This window comes from Sceloporus undulatus, chromosome 6 (genome assembly GCF_019175285.1).
Source record: "Sceloporus undulatus isolate JIND9_A2432 ecotype Alabama chromosome 6, SceUnd_v1.1, whole genome shotgun sequence".
In the NCBI taxonomy this organism is placed as follows: Eukaryota; Metazoa; Chordata; class Lepidosauria; order Squamata; family Phrynosomatidae; genus Sceloporus; species Sceloporus undulatus.
In genome coordinates, this window is record NC_056527.1 from 2,391,852 (window position 1) to 2,415,792 (window position 23,941).

The window sequence follows — 23,941 nt, forward strand, 5'->3', positions numbered from 1 at the left end:
GGCAGTACAGTCTGATCCCCATATTCATGGGGGATATGTCCCTAGACTTACCATGGATAGCAAGAACCACTGATAATGGCAAATGCTATATTACTGCAGGATGTTGACCTCAGTCATGCTGGAGGATCTCTTGATGCCTAGAGAAGTAGCTTCTCTAGGCATCTGGAGGTCTTCCATCACAACTCTGTGGTCAACTTGTGACCACATAACTTACTGACTGTAGACCTATTCACACATTCACTTTGCCATGGGACATCAAGTCCACTTTGACTTACGACAAACCTATGAATGCTATACAGGATCCCTAGTCATCAACTGCACTGCTTGGTCTTAGAGATTCGGGGCAGCTGTGGTTTGCTGGACAGAGTCAATCCACCTGTAGTGTGGCCCCTCTCTTTTCCTTTGCTCAATTTTTGCCTCTTGACCTAGGGGTCTCATCTTCCAGCACTATTTCTTGCTTCATTCTGGGTTGTCTCATCATATGGCTTTCTAGTTGAATGCTACTGAGGAGTGATTTGCCAATATTGTTTTTTTGCTCAGCACTGTCAAGTTAGCTGAAGTACCAATGCCGTTGTCTCTAAGAGATCCTCGACTGGTGTCACTTGCCAGTACTGCTGCTGCTCAGTAGCTTCCCTTTTGTAGTTTCTCTATTTGAAAGCATCATGCTTCAGAGAAGATCTGGTCTGAAGCCACAGGCTCTGATGCCAGAAGAAGAGCAGGAGAACACTGTACCATCAAGCCTTAGAGCAAAGGTGGGCTAACTGCAGCACCCAGGGATGGACATAGCCCCTAAAGCACCACCTTTGTGGTCCCTGGAATACACCAGCAGTCCCTCCCCAAAACCCTCCAAGCCCACATTTTGTTAAAAAAAGTTTCAACATGATTTTGGGGCAAATACTGCCCCAAAACCATGCAGAAAGCACCTCAGAACCCAATGCTACCCTCCAAATACCTGTGTTTCTCTGCAGTCCCTCTCAAAATGGCAACAGGATATGAGACAATGCAATGTCACTTCCTGTCGCCATCTGAAAGGGAGCGCAGAGGAAAACAGATGTATTTGGGATTGCTGTTAGTGTGTGTGTTGCCGAAGTATGTGTGTGAGGCCTGCAAGGGGCTTAGGGAAAAAATTGGCCACTGGTCCCCATGCAGTTGCCAGCACCTGTGTTACAGGGCTTCTCAAGTGACCCAAGTAAATTTGAGAAGCTCCAGAATCCCAACATATGATCATGAAGGCTCATCCATCACTATTGGCAGACCAACAATCCAGCCACAACAATCCTATCCACTGAAGGGTCCTGGCCAACACTGAAAAGTCATTCCATATGGGAAATGGTGGTCACCACACTGGTTAGTTTTTTGCCCTGGGGCTGCACAGATTGCTCAAAAGTCATGAAGTCCATTCTTGGATTTGGAAGGGGGGGGCAGGAACACACGGTATTTGATGTTAGTGAAAGGGAAAGCCTGCAACTAATTTAACTCTTGCTCCTGGAGGTTTCCAGAAGAGACAACAACTTTTGTTGTTGTTAGAGAAAAGGCAGTCAGGAGGCATCGAAGGCTGCAAAAATAGCCTGTATTAATCCTGGAGAAACCTGATGGGTGCTATGATAGCCATCTTGAAGTATCTGCAGTATCTGCCATGTGAAAGGTGGAGAGAGCTTGTTTTCTGCTGCTCTAGAAGTCAGGATGTGAGCCACTGGATTCAAATGACAAGAAAAGAGATTCTAACCAAACAATAAGAAAACATTTCTGACGGTAAGAACTCTTTGTTTTATAGAATCCCTTACAATTATTTGGTATTATTAAATACCAATGTCAGAACCATACAGGCCACAGTATTTCCAAGTTCTACATAACGAAGTGAAACCAGGACAGTGACGAAAGCTGACAGAAGGAAATCAACTCATTTGAAATGTGTTGCCAAAAGAATTGTACTGATACCACCGTGGACTGCTAAAATGACAAACAAATGGGTCTTAGAGCAAATCAAGCCTGAACTCTCAGTGGAAGGCAAGATGACTAAAGTAAGGCTGTCATACTTTGGACATAGGAGATGATATGAGGCACAAAGTAAAGGCGATAGGGAAAGATGGAGAGTGAACAACAGTGGGATTGATGCAATGAAGAAAGCCATAACCCTAGTCATGTGTAGGGTCACCATAAGTTGAAGTTGACTTGACAGCAAATCATTTGTCCACTCTGAGTTAGAGACTGAGAGGAGACTACAAATGACTGCTTCTTTGTTCAGCTTCTTTATGTACCCAGTTTCCCGGGAGCAAGTTTCACAGGAAAATCTACTTCAGAGTAAGCATGCACACAATTGGCCTTGCAGCTCCTTTATTTTCAGCTCAGTGAGTGTCAAACACCAATGAAAGAAGCAAAAGGCAGCAAGGTCATGCTACTTGTTGTTAACAAGGATAGAGGGGAACCTTCACAGGACAGACATCATTCCCCAAAGTTTGACAGACAGGTGGCTGGTATGGTTTTTAACCTTTGCTGTTATAGCTCTAATTTTTCTTCCCAGACATTGAAGTGTTCTTTCTCTGCATGACTGGGTGAGAAATGACAACCAAAACCCCACACTCAAAAGTGACCTTTTGGAATGAGATTAAAAGATAACTCACTGCTTTTTAGGGCATTCCTTTGAATACAAAAGGGTTGATCAGGACAGGCAGTGTCTGAAACAAAAGGCTCTGAAAAGGGGTGCTGATCTTAGGAAGCAAGAGAGAAAGATCTTCCAAAAACTACATTTTAACCTACTGTACTTTGCTTGCCTACTACTACTGAATTCAGCTTTTCCAAACCCAGTGGCTTTGCAGTCAATCCCCCCACAGCCTCAGCCAGTATGGGAAATGGAATGGCAGCAGATGTAGCCCAACAGGCACCAAGATGGAGAAGACATAAGTAGTGTGTCACTGTACAGCTCTATAAAAGAGATCAATTGAAACTTCTTACTGTCTGGCAAATATAGTTGGCCCTTCACATCTGCAGCTTTGTCTTTTGTGGATTTGATTATCCACGGATTTGATTAATATGATCTCTCTAGGAATGTCTAGGTCACCCACCGTGCTCTGTTCTCAATGTCTGCCAAAAGTCACGCTGGGGGACCTAGAGAGAACACATCTCTAGGTCCTCCAGTGCTATTTCACAGTCAACTTCTAGCAGATCTTGATCACAGAATTGCCCTGGAGGACCTAAAGATTCCTAGAGGGGTGTTCTCTCAATTTTTTCCACTTTCCTAGGGGTCCTGTGCCCCTAACCCCAGTGAATGCGAAGGGTCCACTGTATAAATAATGAAATCATGAAGTCAAAAGGGGTCCCCAAGAGTCATCTATTCGAGCCTTCTGCCACTTCAGGAATCGGCAGCTAAAGGGTCCCTGACAAGTGGCCTCCCCAGCTCCGTTTTAAAAATTTCTATCGAAGGGGAGTCTGCAACCTTCCAAGGCAGTCTGTTCTGCTATCAAAAGAACTCTTACTATCAGAATTTTTTTCCTACTCTTTAGCCAAAATCTCCTCTCTCATAATTTGAATCTACTGGTTCAGGCCCGACCATCTGGACCACCTACATCCAGAATGGGCAACTGGGTGGTATCCAGGGACAAACTCTTCGTTACCACAAGCCCAAATGCCACTATTTTCCTCTGCAGTCCCTCTCAAGATGAGAGGAGGTGACATTGCATCACTTTCTGTCACCATTATGAGAGACTGCAGAGGGAAACAGAAGGATTTGGAGACAGTACGGGATTCTGGGATATTTGAAGGGATGGGGTGGGGGTTATTTTTTGCACATTTTCACATGATTGGGGGACTTTCAGCAAAATTATGGGGAAACTGTGGGGAAATTATATATATATATATATGTATTTTAAATTGTGGAACTGTCCACCCCATGCCCAGCCCTGACCTAACCCAGCAAAGCAATTTAGAAGGAGAAAGCAGGCACACAGACTCGCAAATATAAAAGACACCAGAGAACACACCAAAACGTCGTTCTGAAAAATACACACCCACGCCCTGAACCCAGCCGAGTGCAGAAGATAAAAGTTCTGTCCAAAACATGACTTAGAATGTCCCACTGTTCCAACTTTTCTCAAGTCCAGCGTGACGGCCAGCCTACAAGCAAACTACCAGTTGGCTTAGGATGATTTCATCTCCACGTCGGTCGGGGAATCGGTTTGGCACGTCACGCAATGGGCGGCTCTGCTGCCACCTTCTGAAACGGCCGTTACTGCAGACTCCTATGGTGAGAAATGCAGGATAAAAATAGCTCCTTTTCCCACAGTTATGTCTGAGGCTAGAGAGGGTGGGGAGAGAATGGGCTTCAAAGGTTATGAGCTCATAGGGTGGCTCTTATTCCTCTAAGGATCCTAAAACCAAGGTTTAAAACAGAGAGAGAGAGAGAGATGTTTTTGTGTCTGCATCAAGTTTGCACATCCTCTTAACTAAAGCTAAAGGGGCACCAAAACGGAGCCACAAACGGCTTCTTTGCCTAACAGTCCATTTCTACACAGAATTCAAAGTGCTGGTTATAACCTTCAAAAGCCCTTCACGGCTTGGGTCCAGCCTATCTGAAATACCATACCTCCCCATATCAGCTGACCCACATTTTAAGATCTTCAGAGGAAGGCTTTCTTTCAGACCCACCACCATCCCAGGTCCACTAACTGGGAAAAAGGGAGAGCGCCTTCTCAGTGGTTGCTCCCAGGTTGTGGCGCTCCTTCCCACCAGCACAGTGTACCAGTTTGAGCACTGAGGATTGGACTATGACTCTGGAGCAAACTAGTGCAGCATTCTGTTCGCACAGTGAATGGCCTTTCTGTGCACTACAGGAGGGTCACTAGCAAGACATGAAGGCAACTGAACCCTCCATCTCACACCTTTTCAGCTACTGATAAACAGAGGCGGGCTGCTTGTCACCAGCCACCCAGAGGAGCATTCCATTTTTGTCTTCTGGAACTCAAAGCCAGGTATGCAATACTCCCCTCCACTGTTTAATAGGGAAACGTATCTTGTGAGGAACAGACCCCAGCTCACCTCAGGCTCCAAGGCTGAGTGATATCTGAACCACTTCTAACCAGACTTTTTAAGCACACCACTCCAGCTGCTGCAGAAAAACTGGGCTGCATGGGGAAGACGAATCCTTGGACCACAAAGTGTAGCTTCCACGGCAAAGACAAAGAACCCACTGGAGCAGCTGAGAAAGAACGGTATTATTGCTGCACCTGCACCATGGGTGAAAGATCACCATCTCCGACCAAACGCCTGCCAAGCAGAGCAAAACCAGAAAGGTAATCTCTGCAGATAAACTGAAGATTTAATATGTTTTGAGTCACCAATTAATCTCTGCAAGAAATGTTTTATAACTAGATGGTACTTTTCTGGATTCCCACCGGCTCAAAGAAATTCCAACAGACCTAATTCAATTCCACAGTGTAACCAAACTCAAATTAGCTCTACATTTAAATGAGAACACTCCTCTTGGGAAGAGTCAGAAGCATATTTCTGAACAATCAGGCCAAAATAAAGGCCTTCATTGTCCTTGCATGATGTTCCAGTCATGTGCAAGAATGGTCAAATAAACAGTTTCCATTCAACTTTACAGAATTCTTTACATGGAACATCCCAGGCAGATCATCATCTAATGCAACCCCTTACCAATTTCTTTCTGAATTACTATGATGCAGGAAAAGCCACACTGCCTCCTTCTTTCTTCTGGGAAATGCAAGGCAAAGACCTTCCTTCATCCACAAAGTCCTTATTTAACTGCAGGAAACACAGGAAGGGTGGGAAGCCAGAAGCTTTGTCAGCTGTAACCAAGCCTGGTTCTCCCTGCCCCCCAGTTTCTGAGAGCAAAGCCCAAAAAAGCAGCAGCCATGCCTTTACCCAATAAATCCACATAAAATTAAAATCCTAATAGTGGGCAACCAATATTAGTTGCCGGGGGACCAAGGCCTCTGGAATTCTGTTGCTTAGATCTACCACTAAAAATCTAAAGAATAGCACCAAAAATCATGCCAAAACAATAGCAGTCATGGCACGCGGAAGAGAATACATAATATTGTGTGCGCTGTTAGAATCCACAATTCTATTCTGTTGTTAGTTCTCACCACACTTTATTGTCGTTGTGTGCCATCAAGTTGTCTTTGACCAATGGCAACTGTAAAGCAAATCTATTACAGTGGTTTCTAGGCAATATTTGTTCAGAGGGGATTGTCACCTTGGCCTTACTCTGAGGCTGAGAGAGGGTGGTTCTGCACCGAGGGGGTTTCAAACCAGGGTTCAAACCTTAGTTCCCTGGAGTCTTAATCCAACCCTCAAACCATTCAACTATGCTGGCTTTAGTTGAAGCTGTGCCATTTCCCATTTATGTGCTCAAATTACCATGTCACTGAGGTTTAGCATCCCATCTCCAGCCTTCTTCAACCCACAGCTTTACCCGACATGACTACATTTCCTTCTTTACCTTCTTTTTCACCACTCTCCACACTGTCTCTTTTTCTCCTTCTCCCCATTACAAACCGGATCACACACACACAAGATGAGGAATAACTCTGTTTCATGGACAACTCTGGCCTTTAGCTCAATACAGTTAAAACAATCTATTAGAAATGAGAAATACAGTGGTCCCTTCACATTTGCTAGGGTTAGGGATGAAGGATCCCCGTGAAAGTAAAAAAGAAAGAAAGAAAAAGAACGCAAATACAAAAAACACTATTCTTTTTACCTGAGAGAACACCTCTCTAGGAATCTCCAGGTCCTCCAGTGCAGCTCTATGGCCAACATCTGCCAGAAGTTGATCACAGAATCATGCTGGAGGATCTGCAAATGCATAGAGTGTGCTTTCTGTAGGGAAATGTAGGTTCTCCAACACATCTCTTTGGTCAATTTCCGGCAGAGCTGTGCTGGAGGACCTAGGATTCCCAGAGAGAACATATTAATCAAAACTGCAAATGATCCAAGCCTCAGAAGTCAAAGCCGCAAACGTGGAGGACCAAACTGGATAGCCATTTTCCTGCTTAAGGATTAGGGCTGGTCTCCTCACAGATGGAGGAATATCTCCCTCAGAACTACAGCTTTAATATAGGGACAGACATTATCATTAAATGCTGTGGTTGTGTGTGAAGCAACCACAATTACATTCTGCACGCAGACTTTCTGGCTCCTGGTTGCATTGGGTTAATAATCTTCTAGTTTCCTTCAGGCTCCCTGGTATCTCGCCTAGCGCTTGAAAGCCATTTCCCACGCAAGTCCTCCATTTGCTCCGCACACCTGATGTGAGCCGTTGAACAGTTTGTTCTATTACAAAAAGGGAGGAAATCAACCAGAGGAAAAGGGGGGAAAGCAGCACAATGCTTTGAGGTTGTGTACTGCTGGGCATTCACAGTCGCTCCCAGCTAGCTGCAATTTGCCATTTAAAAAGAAAGGGAGCGTGGTAATAAGCACCTTTACCTGGCAGGGCAGCCTTCCGTTCTTCACCCTCCATTTGAACATCCCTCGCACCTGCAATTTGCTCTCCTTTCTCCAGTTATTGCTCTGAGTCACTCCTCCTTCACTTGGTTTCAGTCACGCCATCATCCCTCATGTTCCAATCAGCTAGCAGGCAGGTGAATGGATTTCCCCCTAGAGATCTGGTCTCTTTCCATATGAATCCATACCCCATAAAAATCCCTGTTGATCAGAAACCTTTGCTATTTCCTGGTCCCTATGTCTGAGGGCACTCTGCCCATGATGGCCTTGTTACCTTGATCTTTAGGGGAAAGGAGAGCGTGCTTCCCAAATATTTCACTATAGACTAATGCACATCCTTCAGATTTTCGTGAATGCCATGGAAACATTTTGGAGAGAGCAAGGGACCCCCCCCCCCTCTTTTGTATCTGGAAACGTCCCTGCTATTCCAAAAAAACAAAAACTATACAAAACCCAAAGCACCATTTACGGCAATACCTTTTAATGAGACCAACCAGAAGGCGTGCAACTCCTGATGCCAGTTTTCCAAATCTCACCGCCTTCTTCGCCAGGGCAAAGGCGGTCATGAAAAAGGCATCCTTCGCAACATGCATCTTTGGGTCCTGTTTCTAGCATTTGATTATTTGGCTATCATCAAAGTCTGAGGGTCGTGAGAGGAGAAGGGGCAGGAGCCCCATTGAACAACTGGGGGCTTCCAGCGTCCTTTAAGACTCCATTAGCTATTCTCTAGATCCCGGTTAACTACTAACTGTTCTCTAGGTACCAATGCACCCCGTTGTATAATAGCAGACGGACTCCTTCTCTAGCTATCAATGTACCCCTCGGTATAATGGGGGGATTTTAAAATACATTCATTTTAAATGGCATTAAGGGAGTCTCTCTATATCAGTGCGCTCCATTGTAGAATAGGAGGGCTTAAAGGTTTCAAGTAAATAAATGAAATAAGCTTGATAATGATGATGATGATGATATTTATTCTTATCTGGCTTCCTTCCCCCCCCAAAAAACCCCTGGGACTCTGGGAGGCTCACAATTGAAAAGAGAAGTAGAGTTAACAACATACAAAAGCGTTACCTGAAAACAGAACGAAACTCTTACGAAGTTAAAGCAGATGATAAATCACTCGTAAAACACAGTTTAAAAAGCTCAAATGTGTTTAAAAGGACGGGAAGCCAGGCTAGAAACAACTCTGGATGTGGCTTGGATTTTAACACCCTTTTTAACCAAATAAACACAATGTAGTTTTAATTCAAAGCCTCTCCTCAGAGCCAGGTTTTTCAAAGGGGGGGGGGGATTAACCAGGGCCCCCACAAGCTTCTCTCTCCCCCCAAAAGCACCTCCGGGAGCGGCCTCTGCTCCTTTGAAGGCCCCCAAAATAAACACACACACAGAGATAGATATCTATATATATAATGGGCTGCTTTCCATGTTTCGTTGCAAAGGACCTTAGCGGATTTATCTTTGGAAGCCGCCTTGGGTTACTATTCTGGGAGAGGCGGCCTACAAAGGAAGCCAAGAAACACAACAAGCTTCCTTTTAAGAGAGATACACATGTTAATGAAGAGTCCCGAGATCCGACGTGTTTTTAAAGGGGGGGGTCTTAACAAGGGCTGCCCAGGAGCCGCTCCGAAGTCCCTGAGAGCCAGGGAGCTCCCTCCGGAGCAACGCCCTGCAGGCGCCCGCCCCTCCCACTCCCCTGCCCCCTCCGCTCACCTTCTTGCCCCTCTTGCCTCCGCCTCCGCCTCCGCCGCCTTCCTCCTCCATGGCTCAGGCGGGGCCCGGAGGCATCTTCCCCGCCGGGCTCCTTCACGCCGCCATCGGAGCCTCAAGACCAGCCCCAAACGGCGGCGGCAGCAGCAACTCCTCCATCGCCGCGGAAACAACTTTTCAATCCTGCCGCCATCTTGGGCGTCGGCGTTCCCGGCATGCACCGCGCCCGACCCTCGCTTTCCCCATTCACTGCCTGGCTACCTTCGGGGATGACGTCAGTCCTCCGGGAGGGAGGGCAGACGAGACGCAGAGGCCAGAGCGGCCACAAGGGCGGAAAGGGGAGCTAGCGCCAAAGAGGTAAACGGCGCCAAAACTGATAGGACTTCCGGTTGTAATTTTACTCTCAAATTGGAGGGGATGCTGTGGGTCTCGTTGCAAGGCTTCGCAGAAGGCGGGATACGAATAAAAACATTATTGTTATTTGTTTTAGTGTTGTTATAAAATGTCACCCAATAAATTATATATTTATATATATATATATATATATAATTATATACTATAATTCATAATAAATATAGAACACTTAATACATTACATTATGTATAATATATAAATTATAAGATACAATAAATATTATAGATAATAATTTATTATATATATATATATATATGTATAAATTATAATTTAATATATAAATTACATATTATTATTTACAATATTTACATATAAATTTATATATTATATTTATACAATATATAAATTATAGACTATAATTTTATATATATAATATAAATATAATATATAAATTATAATATAATATATAAATTACATAACTTTTTATACATATATATATATATATATATAAAATGAATAATAAAATGATAAAATGATAAATAATAATTATAATATTATAATAAAATTTAACAAACCACAGCTGAGTCTGGAAGACCTCGAAGGACGTCGAAGCTGTAAATGTAAACACTCATTCGGAAGTCTATGATACAACACTAAACGTCTCTAGCCCTTTGGGCTCTCCCTTATTTCCCCGCCCACTCGGTGGAGAAAATCGGTTTCTGATTGGTAGACGGCTCCGTCTGTCACAGCTGATACCCGATGTAAGTGCAACATCGGTCGCTAGGGGGCAGGCGAGACGTACAAAAGGGACAAGCCCGGTGCGGGTGGTGGGGAGGGGAGCGCGATGACGTCACGCGCACGCTTTGGAAGCGGCGGAGCTAGGAAGAAGCGGCGGCCTGGAAGCTGGATCGGTCGGCATCCGGGGCGAGGGAGGCCTCTTGGCGACCTGGAACGTGGCCTAGAGGTACTTTCGCTTCTGTGGCTGAGGAGGGGAGCGGTATTTAGACGGACGGCTGCACGATGGAGGTGAATGTGGCTTTCATTGTGCTCATGCCCCATGCTGGACTACATTTCCCAAGAGGGAGCGCGTGGCCCTTTCGGTTGTGGGAGCCGGGTTCTTGAACAGTGGGATGCTGGGAATCGTAGGCTGCACCTACAGTGAAGAAATTATGCCATGTGACCCTACTTTAAGTACTGTAACTCCATCCTATGGTAACCCTGGGGTTTGTAGTTTTTCAAGGTCTTTAGCCTTCCTTTTTGCATCTATATGGTGGAAATGATGGTGTTTGATCTCATATTTTAAGTGATGTAGCGTCATCCTATGGAAACCTATGAGATTTGTAGTTTTACAAGGCCTTTTGCCTTCTCTGGGTGCATCTCCACTGTAGAAATGATGCACTTTAACTCCACTTTAAGTACAGTATTGTATATCCATCCTATGGAACCCTATGGGAGTTATAGTTTTACTGGATCCTTTGCCTCTTTTCTTGCACCTAGACTGTAGAAATGATGCTCCATCCTATGGAAGCCTATGGGGTTTGTAGTTTTACAAGGTCTTTTGCCTTCTTTGGGTGTATCTGTACTGCATAAATGATGCAGTTTAATCCCACTTTAAGTGGTGTACCTCCATCCTATGGAAGCCTATGGGGTTTATAGTTTCACAAGGGCTTCAGCCTTCCCTCTTGCACCTACACTGTAGAAATAATGCAATTTGTAGCTCCATCCTATAGAAACCTGTGGGGTTTATAATTTCACAAGGGTCTGTGGTTTTCTCTGCCGAAGAGCGCCAGCGCCTGCCAAAACTACCAATCCCATATTGGCATCTAATGTGGTATCAATCCGGATTATTTCTGCAGTGTAGATGCACCTCTTAGATTTGTCTCTGTGGAATGTTTGAATTTCAGAAGATCATCTGCAAAGCTGCCAAGGAAATCCTGCCTCTGCTGCCATGGCTGTAAGTCTTTCCACACAAGACTTCTTGGAGGTAAATGGCGCCTTTGTTTCCTTCCCAGAAGGCCGCACTCGCAAGGCTTCCAGCATGGCTGGGTCTGTGGAGTGACCCTGGCCATTCCTGTGGCTCTTGCTAGAGGAGGCGTTTGAGACGGTTTGAGGCCTTTCTCTGCCCCAACTTCAGAGAGAGGTTATAGAAATCTCGGCCAAGCCTTTCCGGGGGAATGTGCAAACCAGCTTTATCCAAATGAAAATGAACCCCCAAAAACCATGGTGTTACTTGACTACATCCCAGAAGAACAGCTTAGGAAAGAGTCATACATTATCCTGGCATCCTTTTGAAGTGAAGATGGGGTGCCGAAGCTCCCAGGCTCCTAATGTTTAACTAATGCCTTTCTTTGCTTGGTCTTTCAGTCCAGTCTCTGAGGATGTGGCTCAAGGTGGACCCAGTGGGGCTGAATAAAATGGCGATGGAGTCTGACCGGGGATCCCAGGGCACTTTCTGGCTCCCTCCAGCTCAGGAGGGAAGAGGTGAGCATTTGCTATGTGGCTTGTGGGATGTTTGCAGGCTCCAAGCATCTTGGGGTGGCTTTGTCACAAGAGGGAAATTCCTTCCCCAGCAGAGGGTCCAAATCAGCAGAAGCAACTCAAGCAAAGGGAATGGGGGGAAAGTTTTTATTTGTGCAGAAATAGGTCCACCTGGAAGGGTCCAAAGGCGAGACAGCTGAATGGTTCTTGGAATCCAGCTTTTGTATCCTTTTACAACCAGGAAACTTTAACATTTAGCTTGAAGCACATCTTCCCTGCCTGCCATTCATCAATACCTTTGGGCTGTCCTGGCTAAGTTTGCTTTAATTTGTTTGTCAAAGTAAACAGTATGTGAAAGTCAGCCAGCAGAAACTTTGAATGTTTACAACAGGGAATCATTTAAGCAGAGGATTTCTTGATGAACACTTGTAAATGAAGCAGGAAGTTCCCTTTCTTATCTACAGTATATGTTGAGCTATACGTTATTGTCTCTCTGTCTCTCTTCCTCGCAAGCCTTCCAGCGTGGCCAGGTCTTCCCCATGACCCTGATCATTCCTGTAGCGCTTGCAAGATCAGAAATGTGATGGTTTGAGGCCTTTCTCTGCTCCAACTTCAGAGAGAGGTTATAGAAATCTCAAACAAGCCTTGCCCATATTCTCCCCACCATGCATCATTTGGTGCATTTCTTTATCATGCTCTTAGTTGTTGTTGTTGGTATTTGCCATCCAGTTGACTTCAACTTACAACAATCTTATGAATGAGAAACCTCTAAAATCCCCAGTCGTCCTCAGCCCTGCTCAGATCTTGCAAGGCAGCCATGACTGCCTTGCAGTCTATCTAGCTTTAGTGTGGTCTCTGTTTTCCTACTGATTCCTGGTTTATCAAGCACTTGCCCTTTCTGTTGAATTGGATCCCGTCTTCGATAAATTGAAGTAATGCTTCCACTGTCAGTTCTGACTTGATTTGCTGTAAGACTCAGACATTTATCTTTTTAGCAGGCCACAGAATGAGCTTTCACATCCAGTTGTAAATACTGTAGCCTGGACGTCTTCAATATTTAGTGGTCTCGTCTTATTTTCCTTTGTAAAAGTTAAACAGATACCTTATTCTTCCTATTCTTCATCCTTTTTTAAAAAAAAAATCTTGCTGGTTTTATCAGGAGAGATAATGTCGTCCAGTTGGCCCCCTCTGTATCTGCGGCTTCTGCATCCATGGATTCAACCATCCACAGGTTGAAAATATTCCAAAAACTAAACCTTGATTTTGCCATTTTATATCAAGGCCCCCATTTTACTATGCCACTGTGGTTATTGGGACTTGAGCATCCACAGATTTTGTTATCCACATGGGGGCCCTGGAACCAAACCACAGCAGATACCAAGGGCCCACTGTATAGTGGCTTGAGTCTTGGACAAGGACTCCAGGAGACCAGGCACTGAATCTGTGGTCTGGAAACCCACTTGGGCAAGTCACTCTGTCTCCTAAAATGGTGGGCAGGCTGGCTAGGAAATTCTAGGAGCCCATCATAGTGTTTGTGTAGAGACTAGGGATCCAGGAGAACTGGGTTTGAATCTTCACTCAGCCATGGAAGCCCACTGTGTGGCCTTGGGCAAGTCTTACACTCTCAGTCTCACTCATTACAGAAGGACAATGCAAACCTCCTTTGAAGAAATCTTGCCAAGAAAACCACATGATAGACATACATACACCATAAGTCAGAAACTAATATTTCAAGGCACATAACAACAGCTACTTGTCAGAGAAATATATGGAAGGCTAACATCTTTTCTTTGGTATTGACGTTAATGTACTGAGCCAGGCACATAGACTGTTATACCGATGCTTGTGTGAGTGGGTAGGGGGAGTATGTATCCTAGAGTGGGAGAGAATTAAAGCACAGAAGGTACAACCATAATAGGTTATTAATAAACAGTGCTTGGGTGGTGACACAGACATCCTAGTACAGATGGGCTGACTAATGCATAGAGGCCAGAATTCTGTCAGTGGCTTATGCCTCTGTTTTTGATAGGAAAGTGCCCTATACAGAGCTTCCCCTTCCACAGCTGTTAAACTCCAGGAGATGCCATTTGGGGAGGCAAGTCAGATGATGAAGTTGATCTTGGTTCCGAAGGAAAGAAAAATGACAAAGAGTTTTCCATTTGGAAGCATACCTTTATTTCTTTTCCCCAAGAGCCCAGACCAGCGGCGTCTTCCTCCTGAATTCCTCCCTTCTCCATTGTAAGGAGGAGGCCCAGCAGCCCTTCCTGAGGCTTGAGAGCTAATGGTCATACTGCTTGCTCTTGGGAGCCCAATCCTAGTATGTTCATGAAGTCTTTCTCTATTGAAGCTACAAGAGATAGAGCTGAATTTCTATCCTATGTCTCCACAGCATGGAACTGACTTCTGAATAAGCGAGGAGCCCCGTGTGAGACTGACAGAGGCTATGCTTGGATGGCTTGAGTCCCAGTCTTGGGGGAAAGGTGGGTATAAAGTAATTGATAGCCATGGGTGGTGGAAAAGGGAAGGCATACTGCTGGTGGAAACCTTGGTCTAGAAGTGTCCTTTGTTTCCACAGCTTCTACAAAACTCAAAGCGAGCAGCTTCCAATGCTTTGGCCATTTTATTGTTCCAGGTTGCAAGGAGGGGAAGGCTCCAGCCTGTGCCATCCGGCTGCTGAGATGATGGATGTCTTTGGAGAGTGTTTCTGTCCAAGCACCTGCTGTGGCTGCTGGCTTATTTATTAAGATATGTCTTTATGTATGTATGTTATTCTGCCTTCCTCCCAGTACAGGGACTCAATGTGGCTTCACTCTCTCCCACTCTGTCTAAGGTCTCTGGGCAATGTACAATAAAACCAACCCAAAGAGTTTCAATTGTGTAAAAGTGAAATCATTTGTTAAGGCTGAAAACATTCTAGACAATATACCCAGTTAAAAATACAGATTTAGAACTGGTTAGAGTAGTTTAAAATAATTCAGGTCTGCATATTTGTGAGGGTTTTGTGTAAAACCAGTTAGTTCAGTGCCATAGTATTCAGTGAATAGTTTTGTATTCACTTTGCACCAGAACGATGGCAGTATTGGCACCAGTTGATACTCCAGGGGAAGGGTGACAGGTGCCACACCAGAGAAGGCCTTTAGCAGCTACTGCTTGCTTTGAGGTGGTAGTCACAGCCCTATGTCATGGGACACCCCCGGGCCAGACTGGTTTTATTCTGGGTCTTTTTGGCTGACTCAACCTGGGAAAGATGCAGCAGTCAAATGTCAGCCTGAAAGAGGAAGTTCACTTCCTCTGCCCAGGGAGCCCACAGTTCTTTTTATAGAGATACAAATCACATCATCCTGTGCCATCTTTGTTTCCTGCCTGTACTGTTCCAATCAGGAGATACCTGAAGAAATGGTTTTAGAAAGGACTGGATAAGGGCATCTGGGCAGTGTTGGGAGTGGAGGACATAGATCCTGAGCTGAAGAGATTAAGGGGGTATTAAACCCAACCTCCTGAGTTGCAGATCATGGCAAAGTTCCTCTTTGGATGGCAGTTCCAGAACCACTGCCGCCTCCTTCAGCCAGTCTAACCATTGTTCAAAAGTGGGATGGACTGTCTCAAAGGATAGTGGGTTCTCCATCTTTGGAGGTCTTTAGAGGTTGGATGGACATATTTCAGGAGTGCACTAGTTGTGTCTTCTGACATGGTGGCAGGTTGCACTGAATGGCCCTTGGCGTCCTTTCCAGTTAAGGTTCTGTGATTGCTGTCTAGTTGTACCACTTTTCATGCATTTTCTCCCCTAGCAAAGGATCCCAGAGTTGGCAGGGATCCCAAGGGCCATCCAATTCATCCCGATCCTGCCATGCAAGAAGACACCATCAAAACACTCCTGACAGATGGCCATCTAGTCTCTGTTTAAAAACAGCCTCCAAAGGAGACTTAACAACTCTTGCCATCCAGAAGGCCTTCCTAATGTTTAGGTGGAATCTCTTGTTCTGTACTTTGAACCCATTGCTCAGTGTTCTGGTTTCTGGAGCAGCAGAATACAAGCTTGCTCCTTCCATATTATCTATTATCCTCTCTGTTGTAAGCCGCCCGGATTCCCAGTGATTGGGCGGCATTTCATAGAATCATAGAATCGTAGAGTTGGAAGAGACCATAGGGCCATCCAGTCCAACCTCCTACCATGCAGGAAATCCAAATCAAAGCATCCCTGACAGATGGCCATCCAGCCTCTGTTTAAAGACCTCCAAGGAAGGAGACTCTATCACCCTCCGAGGAAGGAGTGCATTCCACTGTCGAACAGCCCTTACTGTCAGGAAGTTCCTCCTAATGTTCAGGTGGAATCTCTTTTCCTGGAGCTTGCATCCATTGTTCCAGGTCCTGTTCTCTGGAGCAGCAGAAAACAAGCTTGCTCCCTCTTCAACATGACATCCTTTCAAATATTTAAACAGGGCTATCATATCACCTCTTAACCTTCTTTTCTCCAGGCTAAACCTCCCCAGCTCCCTAAGTCGTTCCTCATAAGGCATGGTTTCCAGACCCTTCACCATTTTTGTCGCCCTCCTTTGGACACGCTCCAGTTTCTCAATGTCCTTTTTGAATTGTGGCGCCCAGAACTGGACACAATATTCTAGGTGGGGCCTGACCAAAGCAGAATACAGTGGCACTATTACTTCTCTTGATCTAGACACTATACTTTTATTGATGCAGCCTAAAATTGCATTGGCCTTTTTAGCTGCCGCATCACACTGTTGACTCATGTTCAACTTGTGGTCTACTTGGACTCCTAGATCCCTTTCACACGTAGTTTCATTCAGCCAGGTGTCACCCATCCTATATCTGCATTTTATTTTTCCGCCCTAAGTGCAATACCTTACATTTCTCCGTGTTGAATTTCATTTTGTTAGCTTTGGCCCAGCTTTCTAGTCTATTCAGGTCATTTTAGATCTTGATCCTGTCCTCTGGGGTATTAGCTATTCCTCCTAATTTGGTGTCATCTCCTATTCTTCCATATGACACCCTTACAAAATTTACACATATGACACCCTTACACAAGGGTAGGCAACCTGTGGGCCGGATGCGGGCCGGATGCGGGCCGGCAAGGCCTTGGGACCGGCCCCAGCCTGGTCCTGCCACCGATTGCCACCGGGGCCTTTGGAGGGCAATTGTCTGTAGAAGCCTTAGAAACATGCATTTGTATTAACATTTTTTTAAAAATCAGCAAATTTTTTTCACGTGTCCTCCATTTTTTTAAAAAAAGTGTCTTCCATTTGAAAATTTTGTCCTACATTTGTCCTGGTTTATTTATATATTTAATTTTTTAAAAAATATTTAATTATTTATTTTTTGGCTTCGGCCCCCCAGTTGCCTGAGGGACAGCAACCCGGCCCCCGGCTCAAAAAGGTTGCCTACCCCTGCCTTACACATATGACACAAAATTTAAACATGGCTATCATGTCTCCTCTTAACCATCTATTCTTCAGGCTAAACATACCCAACTCCTTACGTCATTCCTCATAGGACTTAGTTTCCAGACCCTTCACCATTTTGGTCACCCTCCTCTGGACAGTCTCCATCTTCTCCACATCCTTTTTGAATTGTGGTGCCCAAACCTTGACACAGGATTATTCCAGGTGAGGCTTGACCAAAGCAGAAGAGAGTGGCACTGTTACTTCTCTCAATCTAGGCTCTTTACTTCTGTTGATGCAGCCTAGTAAGGTCCAAAACACTTCAGAAATATTCCAGTTTGAGACCTGGCTCAGTGCTAGGGAATGCTGGGAATTGTAGTTCACTGTGGCACCAGAGCTCTCTGAGTCTGACAGACAAGGCTAAATGTCTCACAAAACTACAGTTCCCAGAATTTGCTAGCATTGAGCCTGGGCAGTTAAAGTGGTCTCAAACTGGATTATTTCTGCAGTGTGTTTTGGACCTGTGAAAGAGGTTGGTCTTAGTTTTGTAGCTCCAAAATGCACATGGCTACTAAACTTGTCCCTGTGTGGCTCCGCTCTTTTTAACTGACTATCCTGATCCTGTTCAGTCCCCAGGAGGCAAGTTTTTGAGCGACCCATAACCCAGTGTCGCATTCTTCTCAAAAGAGGAAATGACGCTCTTAACCACAGGACAAGGTTGGAGGTTTCGCCCAGAAAGGTGCCCAGGAGCTCAACAAGGCTGGTCAGAGAGCCTTGGCCCTCATCTCTTCCGGTGCTTTTTCCTGTTTGCTCTCCTTTGGATTGCCCCACCGGCTGCCAGAAGCCTGGGAGTTGACGTCCAAATGCATTTCTCAAAATGTGGCCCGTGAGAAGCGGGGGAATGACGAAAGCCTGCTGTGTCACGATGGGCAAAACAAAGAAAAGTGAACCATGTTTCCACAGATGGATCTGGTTGTGAGTCATTCTGAGTCCAATTTTGTATCTTCTGTTTCAAGCTCCTCTGAAAGAGCTAAAACCCAAACATGATGCTGCCACTGATTCAGAAACAACAAGGGTTGGTTCCCAATTCTTTTCCTTAGAATATGTGGTATAAAACTTTCAAAATCCTTGTCAAAAAGGATCTAAAAATGCCCTGAATGTTCGAACTGTAGGATTGGAAGGCATTCCTTGGAGATGTCATTTAACTCATCTTCCCAGTGCAAGCAAATCCAAACTGAAAGCTGGTAAAGTAACTAAAGATCATTAATACCAATGGATTTTGCTTCACTCTTGGTACATTACATGACTTTTTAAATACTGTATTATTTAATTACCTTTGTTACCCCAAAGTAACTAATAGATAATTATTAATTGCAGATAATTACTGTGAGAGCCAGCGTAGAGTAGTAGTTTGAGCATTGGACTCAAGAGGACCAGGTCTGATTCCCAGCTCTGCCATGGAAACCCACTGGGTGATGTTGGGCAAGTCACACTCTCTCAGCCTCAAGGGAAAATGATGGCAAACCCCCTCTGAAAGAAAACTGTATGATAGGTTTGCCTTAGGATTGCCATAAGTTGGAAAAGACTTGGGAGGCACACAACAACAACAACAGTGATTATAACTTGTTCTGTGATCTGCTTGTTCCAGAGCGCTATATTTGCCTGGGCTTGCGGCAGCAGGACTATTCCAAGCCCTAAGACTTCTGGGCTAAAACCTGGGATTTAGGGACAACTGTGTGTAAAGTCATAGGGGCTGCTCCATGATGATGAGACTGAAGGGTGATCTCACCTTGTGAGGTTATTAAGCACAATACGTTAAGCATCAACCACAGCTGCACAGAATATGCCCTTTGCAAGGAAAGTGTAACAAATCGAGTGTTAAGAAATGTGGGAAATAGACATACACACTTCTAAAGACAGCAGTGTCACTCTGAGATTCCTTCTAAGTTGAGGAAAGAAGGCAGGAGGTTGGGAAACCCTGCATGTGTCACTTGAACTTCGCTTTTGGGAAAGGAAAGTCCCCTTTGCCGGTGCTGGAGGTGAGTTGTTTCCTTTGCAGGAAGGAAAGAAAGACCTACAAATGTCACATAAACGTTAGTGTCCTTTTAGAGAAAAACAGGCCAGGCGGGGAGAAAGTCAATGCAGAAGTCAAACAGGTTCTGAATGCTACACATGTGCCCTTCATTTATGACTTTTAGGGGCACAAAATAAAAGCCACAGATAGTTATTTATGAGTTGTGTGCTAGTGTAAGTGATGACTTTAAGGGAGCACTTTAATTGTTTTGTAGCTTGCAAGGTTCAAATCAGAAGCTGTATTCATTCTGATCAAAGGGTTTTGAAGCACAGTTATACCAGAAATCTGCCTTAGTATCCAATATGCAACCACTTTTTCATGTTCTCTAACATTTCACAGATGTAAACTGGGACATGTGAAGCCACACAACTTCAGAGTTTGCTCAGGATGGCAAATGTTATCAAAAACAAGTTAGGAGAGGCTGCAACGGTTGGTCTTCCCTGAGCGAACTGGGAAAGGCAAGATTCTGCCACGCTTCTTACTCTGTTGATATGGTCCCAACTACTTTGGCATTTTGAACTAAGGCGGCATCCACACTGGAGAAATAACCTGGTTTGTTACCGCTTTGTCTGACTCAAGGCTATGGAATTCTGGGAGTTGGAGTTTGTTGTGGGGTCCAGAACTCCATTCTGGGCCCCACAACAAACTCCAACTCCCAGAATTAAATAGCCTTGAGTCAGACAAAGCGGTGCCAAACCAGGTTATTTCTCCAGTGTGGATGTTGCCTCAGTTTGCAGCAATGGACAATGGAGACCCTCAGGTGAGTCAGTGTGGTGTAGCAGTTTGAATGTTGAACTATGACTCTGGAGACCAAGTTCGAATCCCGGCTGTGCTTTGAAAACCCACTGGGTGGCTTTGGGCAAGTCATACTCTCTCAGCCTCAGAGGATGGTCATGGCAACCCCCCTCTGAAAAACTTACCAAGAAAACCCTATGATAGGGTCAGTTGAAGCAGTGTCAAACTGCATACTTCTGCAGTACAGTGCAACCCTAGAGACTGGAAAATTGGCCCTGGTGCCACCTGTTGCGTTGCCCTTGTTGTTGCGTGCCTTCAGTTGTTTGCAACTTATGGTGACCCCAAAGCCAACCCTAGCATGGGATCTCCTTGGCAAGATTGATTCAGAGGAGGTTTGCCATGACCTTCCCTTGAGGCTGAGAGCATGTGCCTTACTCATTCTGAGCTGAGAATTGAACCCCGGTCTCCAGAGTCCTAGTCCAACACTCAAACCACTATGTCACACTGGCCGCCCTTGTATGTAGTGAAGACTCCCATGTGTATGTTGGATTTCTTTGCTGCTTAACTGTGCAATGTGGTGTAATGACGTCCGACCAAGAACCGGAACCCGGAGCAGCTCAAAAGAGACTCTGCAAACCACAGGTCCCCACCCTCTCGGCTCAGAAGGAACCTCAGAGCAGGAAGCTGGCCCCACCAGCAGCCACTCTCTGGAGCTGAATCATCTGCCTCCTCTTCCTCGGCCGCTGGCACACACAGAGCTGCCCCACGTCGTCTTTCCCTCCATCTCTTTTGGCCACGGTCCTTCAGGGAGTGTCTGGCTGAGTGGCCTACCATCATCAGCCAACATGGCTGAGCAAGAGAGCTTAGAGTTTGGCAAAGCCGACTTTGTCCTCCTGGACCGTGTGACCCTGGAGGACTTCATGGACAACCTGAAGCTCAGGTAACCAACATCAGGGTCTGGAGGAAGAGAAGGAGGGGCAGCTGGGGTGAGGGATGCATCTCTTCTGCCATGTCCCAGATGGAAACTAGGACATGTACAATTATGGCTAAAGTTCTTAATGAGGGAGAACAGAAAAGCTAGGAGAGGCAGCAGCAGTTTGCTTCTGTCTGAGTCTCCTGGGAAGGGCAAGATTGTGCCCTCTCCTCTCTGTTAAGTTGTTGTTTGTTGTTATCTACCTTCAAGAGGTGATATGATAGCCTTGTTTAAATATTTGAAGGGATGTCATACTGAGGATGAAGCAAGCATGTTTTCTGCTGCTCCAGAGAACAGGACCCAATGGAGCAATGGATGCAAGCCCCAGGAAAAGAGATTCCAGCTCAATATTAGGAGGAACTTTCTGACAGTAAGGGCTGTTTGACAGTGGAACACACTTCTTCCTTGAAGATAGTGGTGGAGTCTCCTTCCTTAGAGGTCTTTAAACAGCGGCTGGATGGCCATCTGTCAGGGATGCTTTGATTGGGAGTTCCTGCATGGCAGAATGGGGTTGGACTGGATGGCCCTTCTTGGGGTCTCTCCCAACTCCATGATTCTAAGTTGACCTCATGGTGATCCTGTGAATGAGATGTTTCCAAGCCCCCCCCCCCCCCCAATGGTGTCAATAGAGAGTGCATGGAGTATGGACCACACCAGGGTTCACCCAAAATGGGGTGACACCACTGCTCCTCAAATATCTGCATCTTGGCAGAAACCCACAGTGGCATTTGCCGGTTTCTGTGAAAAATGCTGGCAGAGATGGGGTGAATGGGGCGAGGTTCAGTGAGAGGAGAAAGGAGAGGTCCAGATTTTTTAAAATCAAATTATAATTTTTTAAAAAAAGATGTTTAAGTTTAATTTCTTTTAATAAAAAATAAAATATATATTATTTGAAATTTTATTTAAAAAGAAATAAACTTTAAAACCAATCTTTTACTTCACCCATGAAACTATGCATTGACTGTGCTTATGATATTTTAATTAAATCCATTAAAAAATAAGTATAATTTTGATTTTGCTAGTTGCTCATGTCATAGCTGTTACCATTAGTTCAGTGATGTTGGGAACCATGCTTTATGGGTAATGCTTGTACACAAAAAAAAAAAAAACCTTACTAAGGATTCTGTTTGGTGCGTTATAGGAAGAGGTCCTGGTGGGGGGGGGGGGGTTACCACATTGGGTGTTGTGGCCCAAGTATGACCGTTTATGAGGAAGCTTAGGGAGCTGGGTATGTTTAGCCTAGAGAACAGGAGGTTAAGAGGTGAAATGATAGCCTCGTTTAAGTATTTGAAGGGGTGTCGCATTGGGAGGGAGCAAACTTGTTTTCTGCTGCTCCAACGACGAGAACATGGACAGTGGATTCAAACTACGGAAAAGAGTTCCGTCTAAGCATTAGGAGGAACTTCCTGACACTGAGAGCTGTTCAATAGTGGAACCCACTCCTTCTCAGGATTGTGGTGGAGTCTCCTTCCTTGGAGGTCTTTAAACAGAGGCTGGATGGCCATCTGTCCGAGATGCTTTGACTGAGAGTTCCTGCATGGCAGAATAGGGTTGGAATGGATGGCCCCGGGGTCTCTTCCCAACTCTAGGTTCTATGATAGTTTGCTCTTTCTGGCCTGAATTGGAGAAATCAATGATTTATGTGTTTAAGCCCCCAAGTGTGGCTGGGTCCATTTTCCTCCCGTTTTGGCCATGAGCCGCATCTAAACAGGTGAGTTTGAAATGAGGCAGACCATTTCTTTCAGCCGCTGAGGACAACCCCATGGTTCCTTCTCATTGCATCCTTCCAAAACATCCATTCCTTACTGCATTGTTTATATATCCTGCCAGTAACTTGTTGCAGGTAAGCCTATGCCTGTAAGGTGCATCCCTTCCTCTCCTCTAATGTTCTCTGCCCTCAGCAGTGTCACCTTTTTCGGTTCCCACGGTTTGAGAAGGGGCGCATCTAACCTACATCGGGGAATGGTGGTCTCTATGAAACCTTACAAGCAAACGGAGCTTTATGGGAAGGACATGATTGAGCTTATCGGGGCCGGGAGCTCTCGAAAGGCCGCCTCATCTCTACGCCGTGGCGATGCCGCCTACAAGGCCATGAAGCGGAGGGCCAAAGATACCTGCATTGTTCATCAGGTAGTCCTGCATTGTCTGCCTTGGGGCCTTGCTGGGGCAAAATACCAAGCAAAGTCGGTCAGGCAATGAGACAGTATCACAGAGGAGTTTACCCACAGGTGTATACAGTCTCAGGGTCCAGGCAGTTCAGGTCAGTGGGTACACAATAATCAAGGCATCGATCCAAAGGGGTGTTGAGTGGGATGTCAGCCTATGATGCAAGGTCCAAGGTTTTGTCCTGGAAACACAAGCCAAAATCAAAGATGAAGTGTTGCTTCCACCGAATGGTTGGTTGTCAGCAATGATGACCTCCCAAAGGAGTTGCCGGGATATTTATGGTCTGGCAGCCTCCCGCAGTCGTTGGCTGATTTGAGCATTTCCTGTTTCAATGCTCTAAATCAATGGTTTAGAGGCCAAAATAACGTGCTTCGGGTCACTTTGGATGTATGCTGTTTAAATGATGCTAAGGACTGGAGCACAGCTTTGGCAGCCTCTGGACTCTTTAAGATGCTGTGTTTATTTAACAGCATACCTCCAAAATGCCTGAAGCAGCTTTATTATGGCCCGTCTGTTCAGGCCCATGTTCCTCATGTTTTGGTGACCCCCAATGATACATTGCGGGTGTCTCGGTTCCCTGAGACATTGGAA

At 45.3% G+C, this 23,941-nt stretch overlaps 2 protein-coding genes and 2 non-coding genes across 6 annotated transcripts in view; 3 read left to right on the forward strand and 1 right to left on the reverse strand.

Moving 5' to 3' along the window:
• Positions 1-9,405, reverse strand: part of CCM2 (CCM2 scaffold protein) — a 38,630-nt gene extending 29,225 nt beyond the window's left edge. The window contains exon 1 of one of the 3 annotated variants that reach the window (XM_042474774.1): positions 9,178-9,405. In XM_042474774.1, coding sequence (XP_042330708.1) covers positions 9,178-9,228 — 51 coding nt within the window. In that variant the 5' untranslated portion in view covers positions 9,229-9,405. Of the gene's footprint in view, positions 1-7,440; positions 7,759-9,177 lie in introns of those variants that run through there. The other 2 variants (XM_042474775.1, XM_042474776.1) reach the window with 2 other exon arrangements.
• A 2,145-nt stretch (positions 9,406-11,550) lies between these two features.
• Positions 11,551-11,690, forward strand: LOC121935864. The gene has a single exon (XR_006104886.1). It is a non-coding gene; the product is annotated as a small nucleolar RNA SNORA9 (small nucleolar RNA).
• Positions 11,691-12,512: 822 nt separating this feature from the next.
• Positions 12,513-12,650, forward strand: LOC121935863. The gene has a single exon (XR_006104885.1). It is a non-coding gene; the product is annotated as a small nucleolar RNA SNORA9 (small nucleolar RNA).
• Positions 12,651-21,056: 8,406 nt separating this feature from the next.
• Positions 21,057-23,941, forward strand: part of LOC121932843 (unconventional myosin-Ig-like) — a 59,906-nt gene continuing 57,021 nt past the window's right edge. The window contains exons 1-2 of the mRNA XM_042471855.1: positions 21,057-21,151; positions 23,086-23,314. Coding sequence (XP_042327789.1) covers positions 21,057-21,151; positions 23,086-23,314 — 324 coding nt within the window. The remainder of the gene's footprint in view (positions 21,152-23,085; positions 23,315-23,941) is intronic.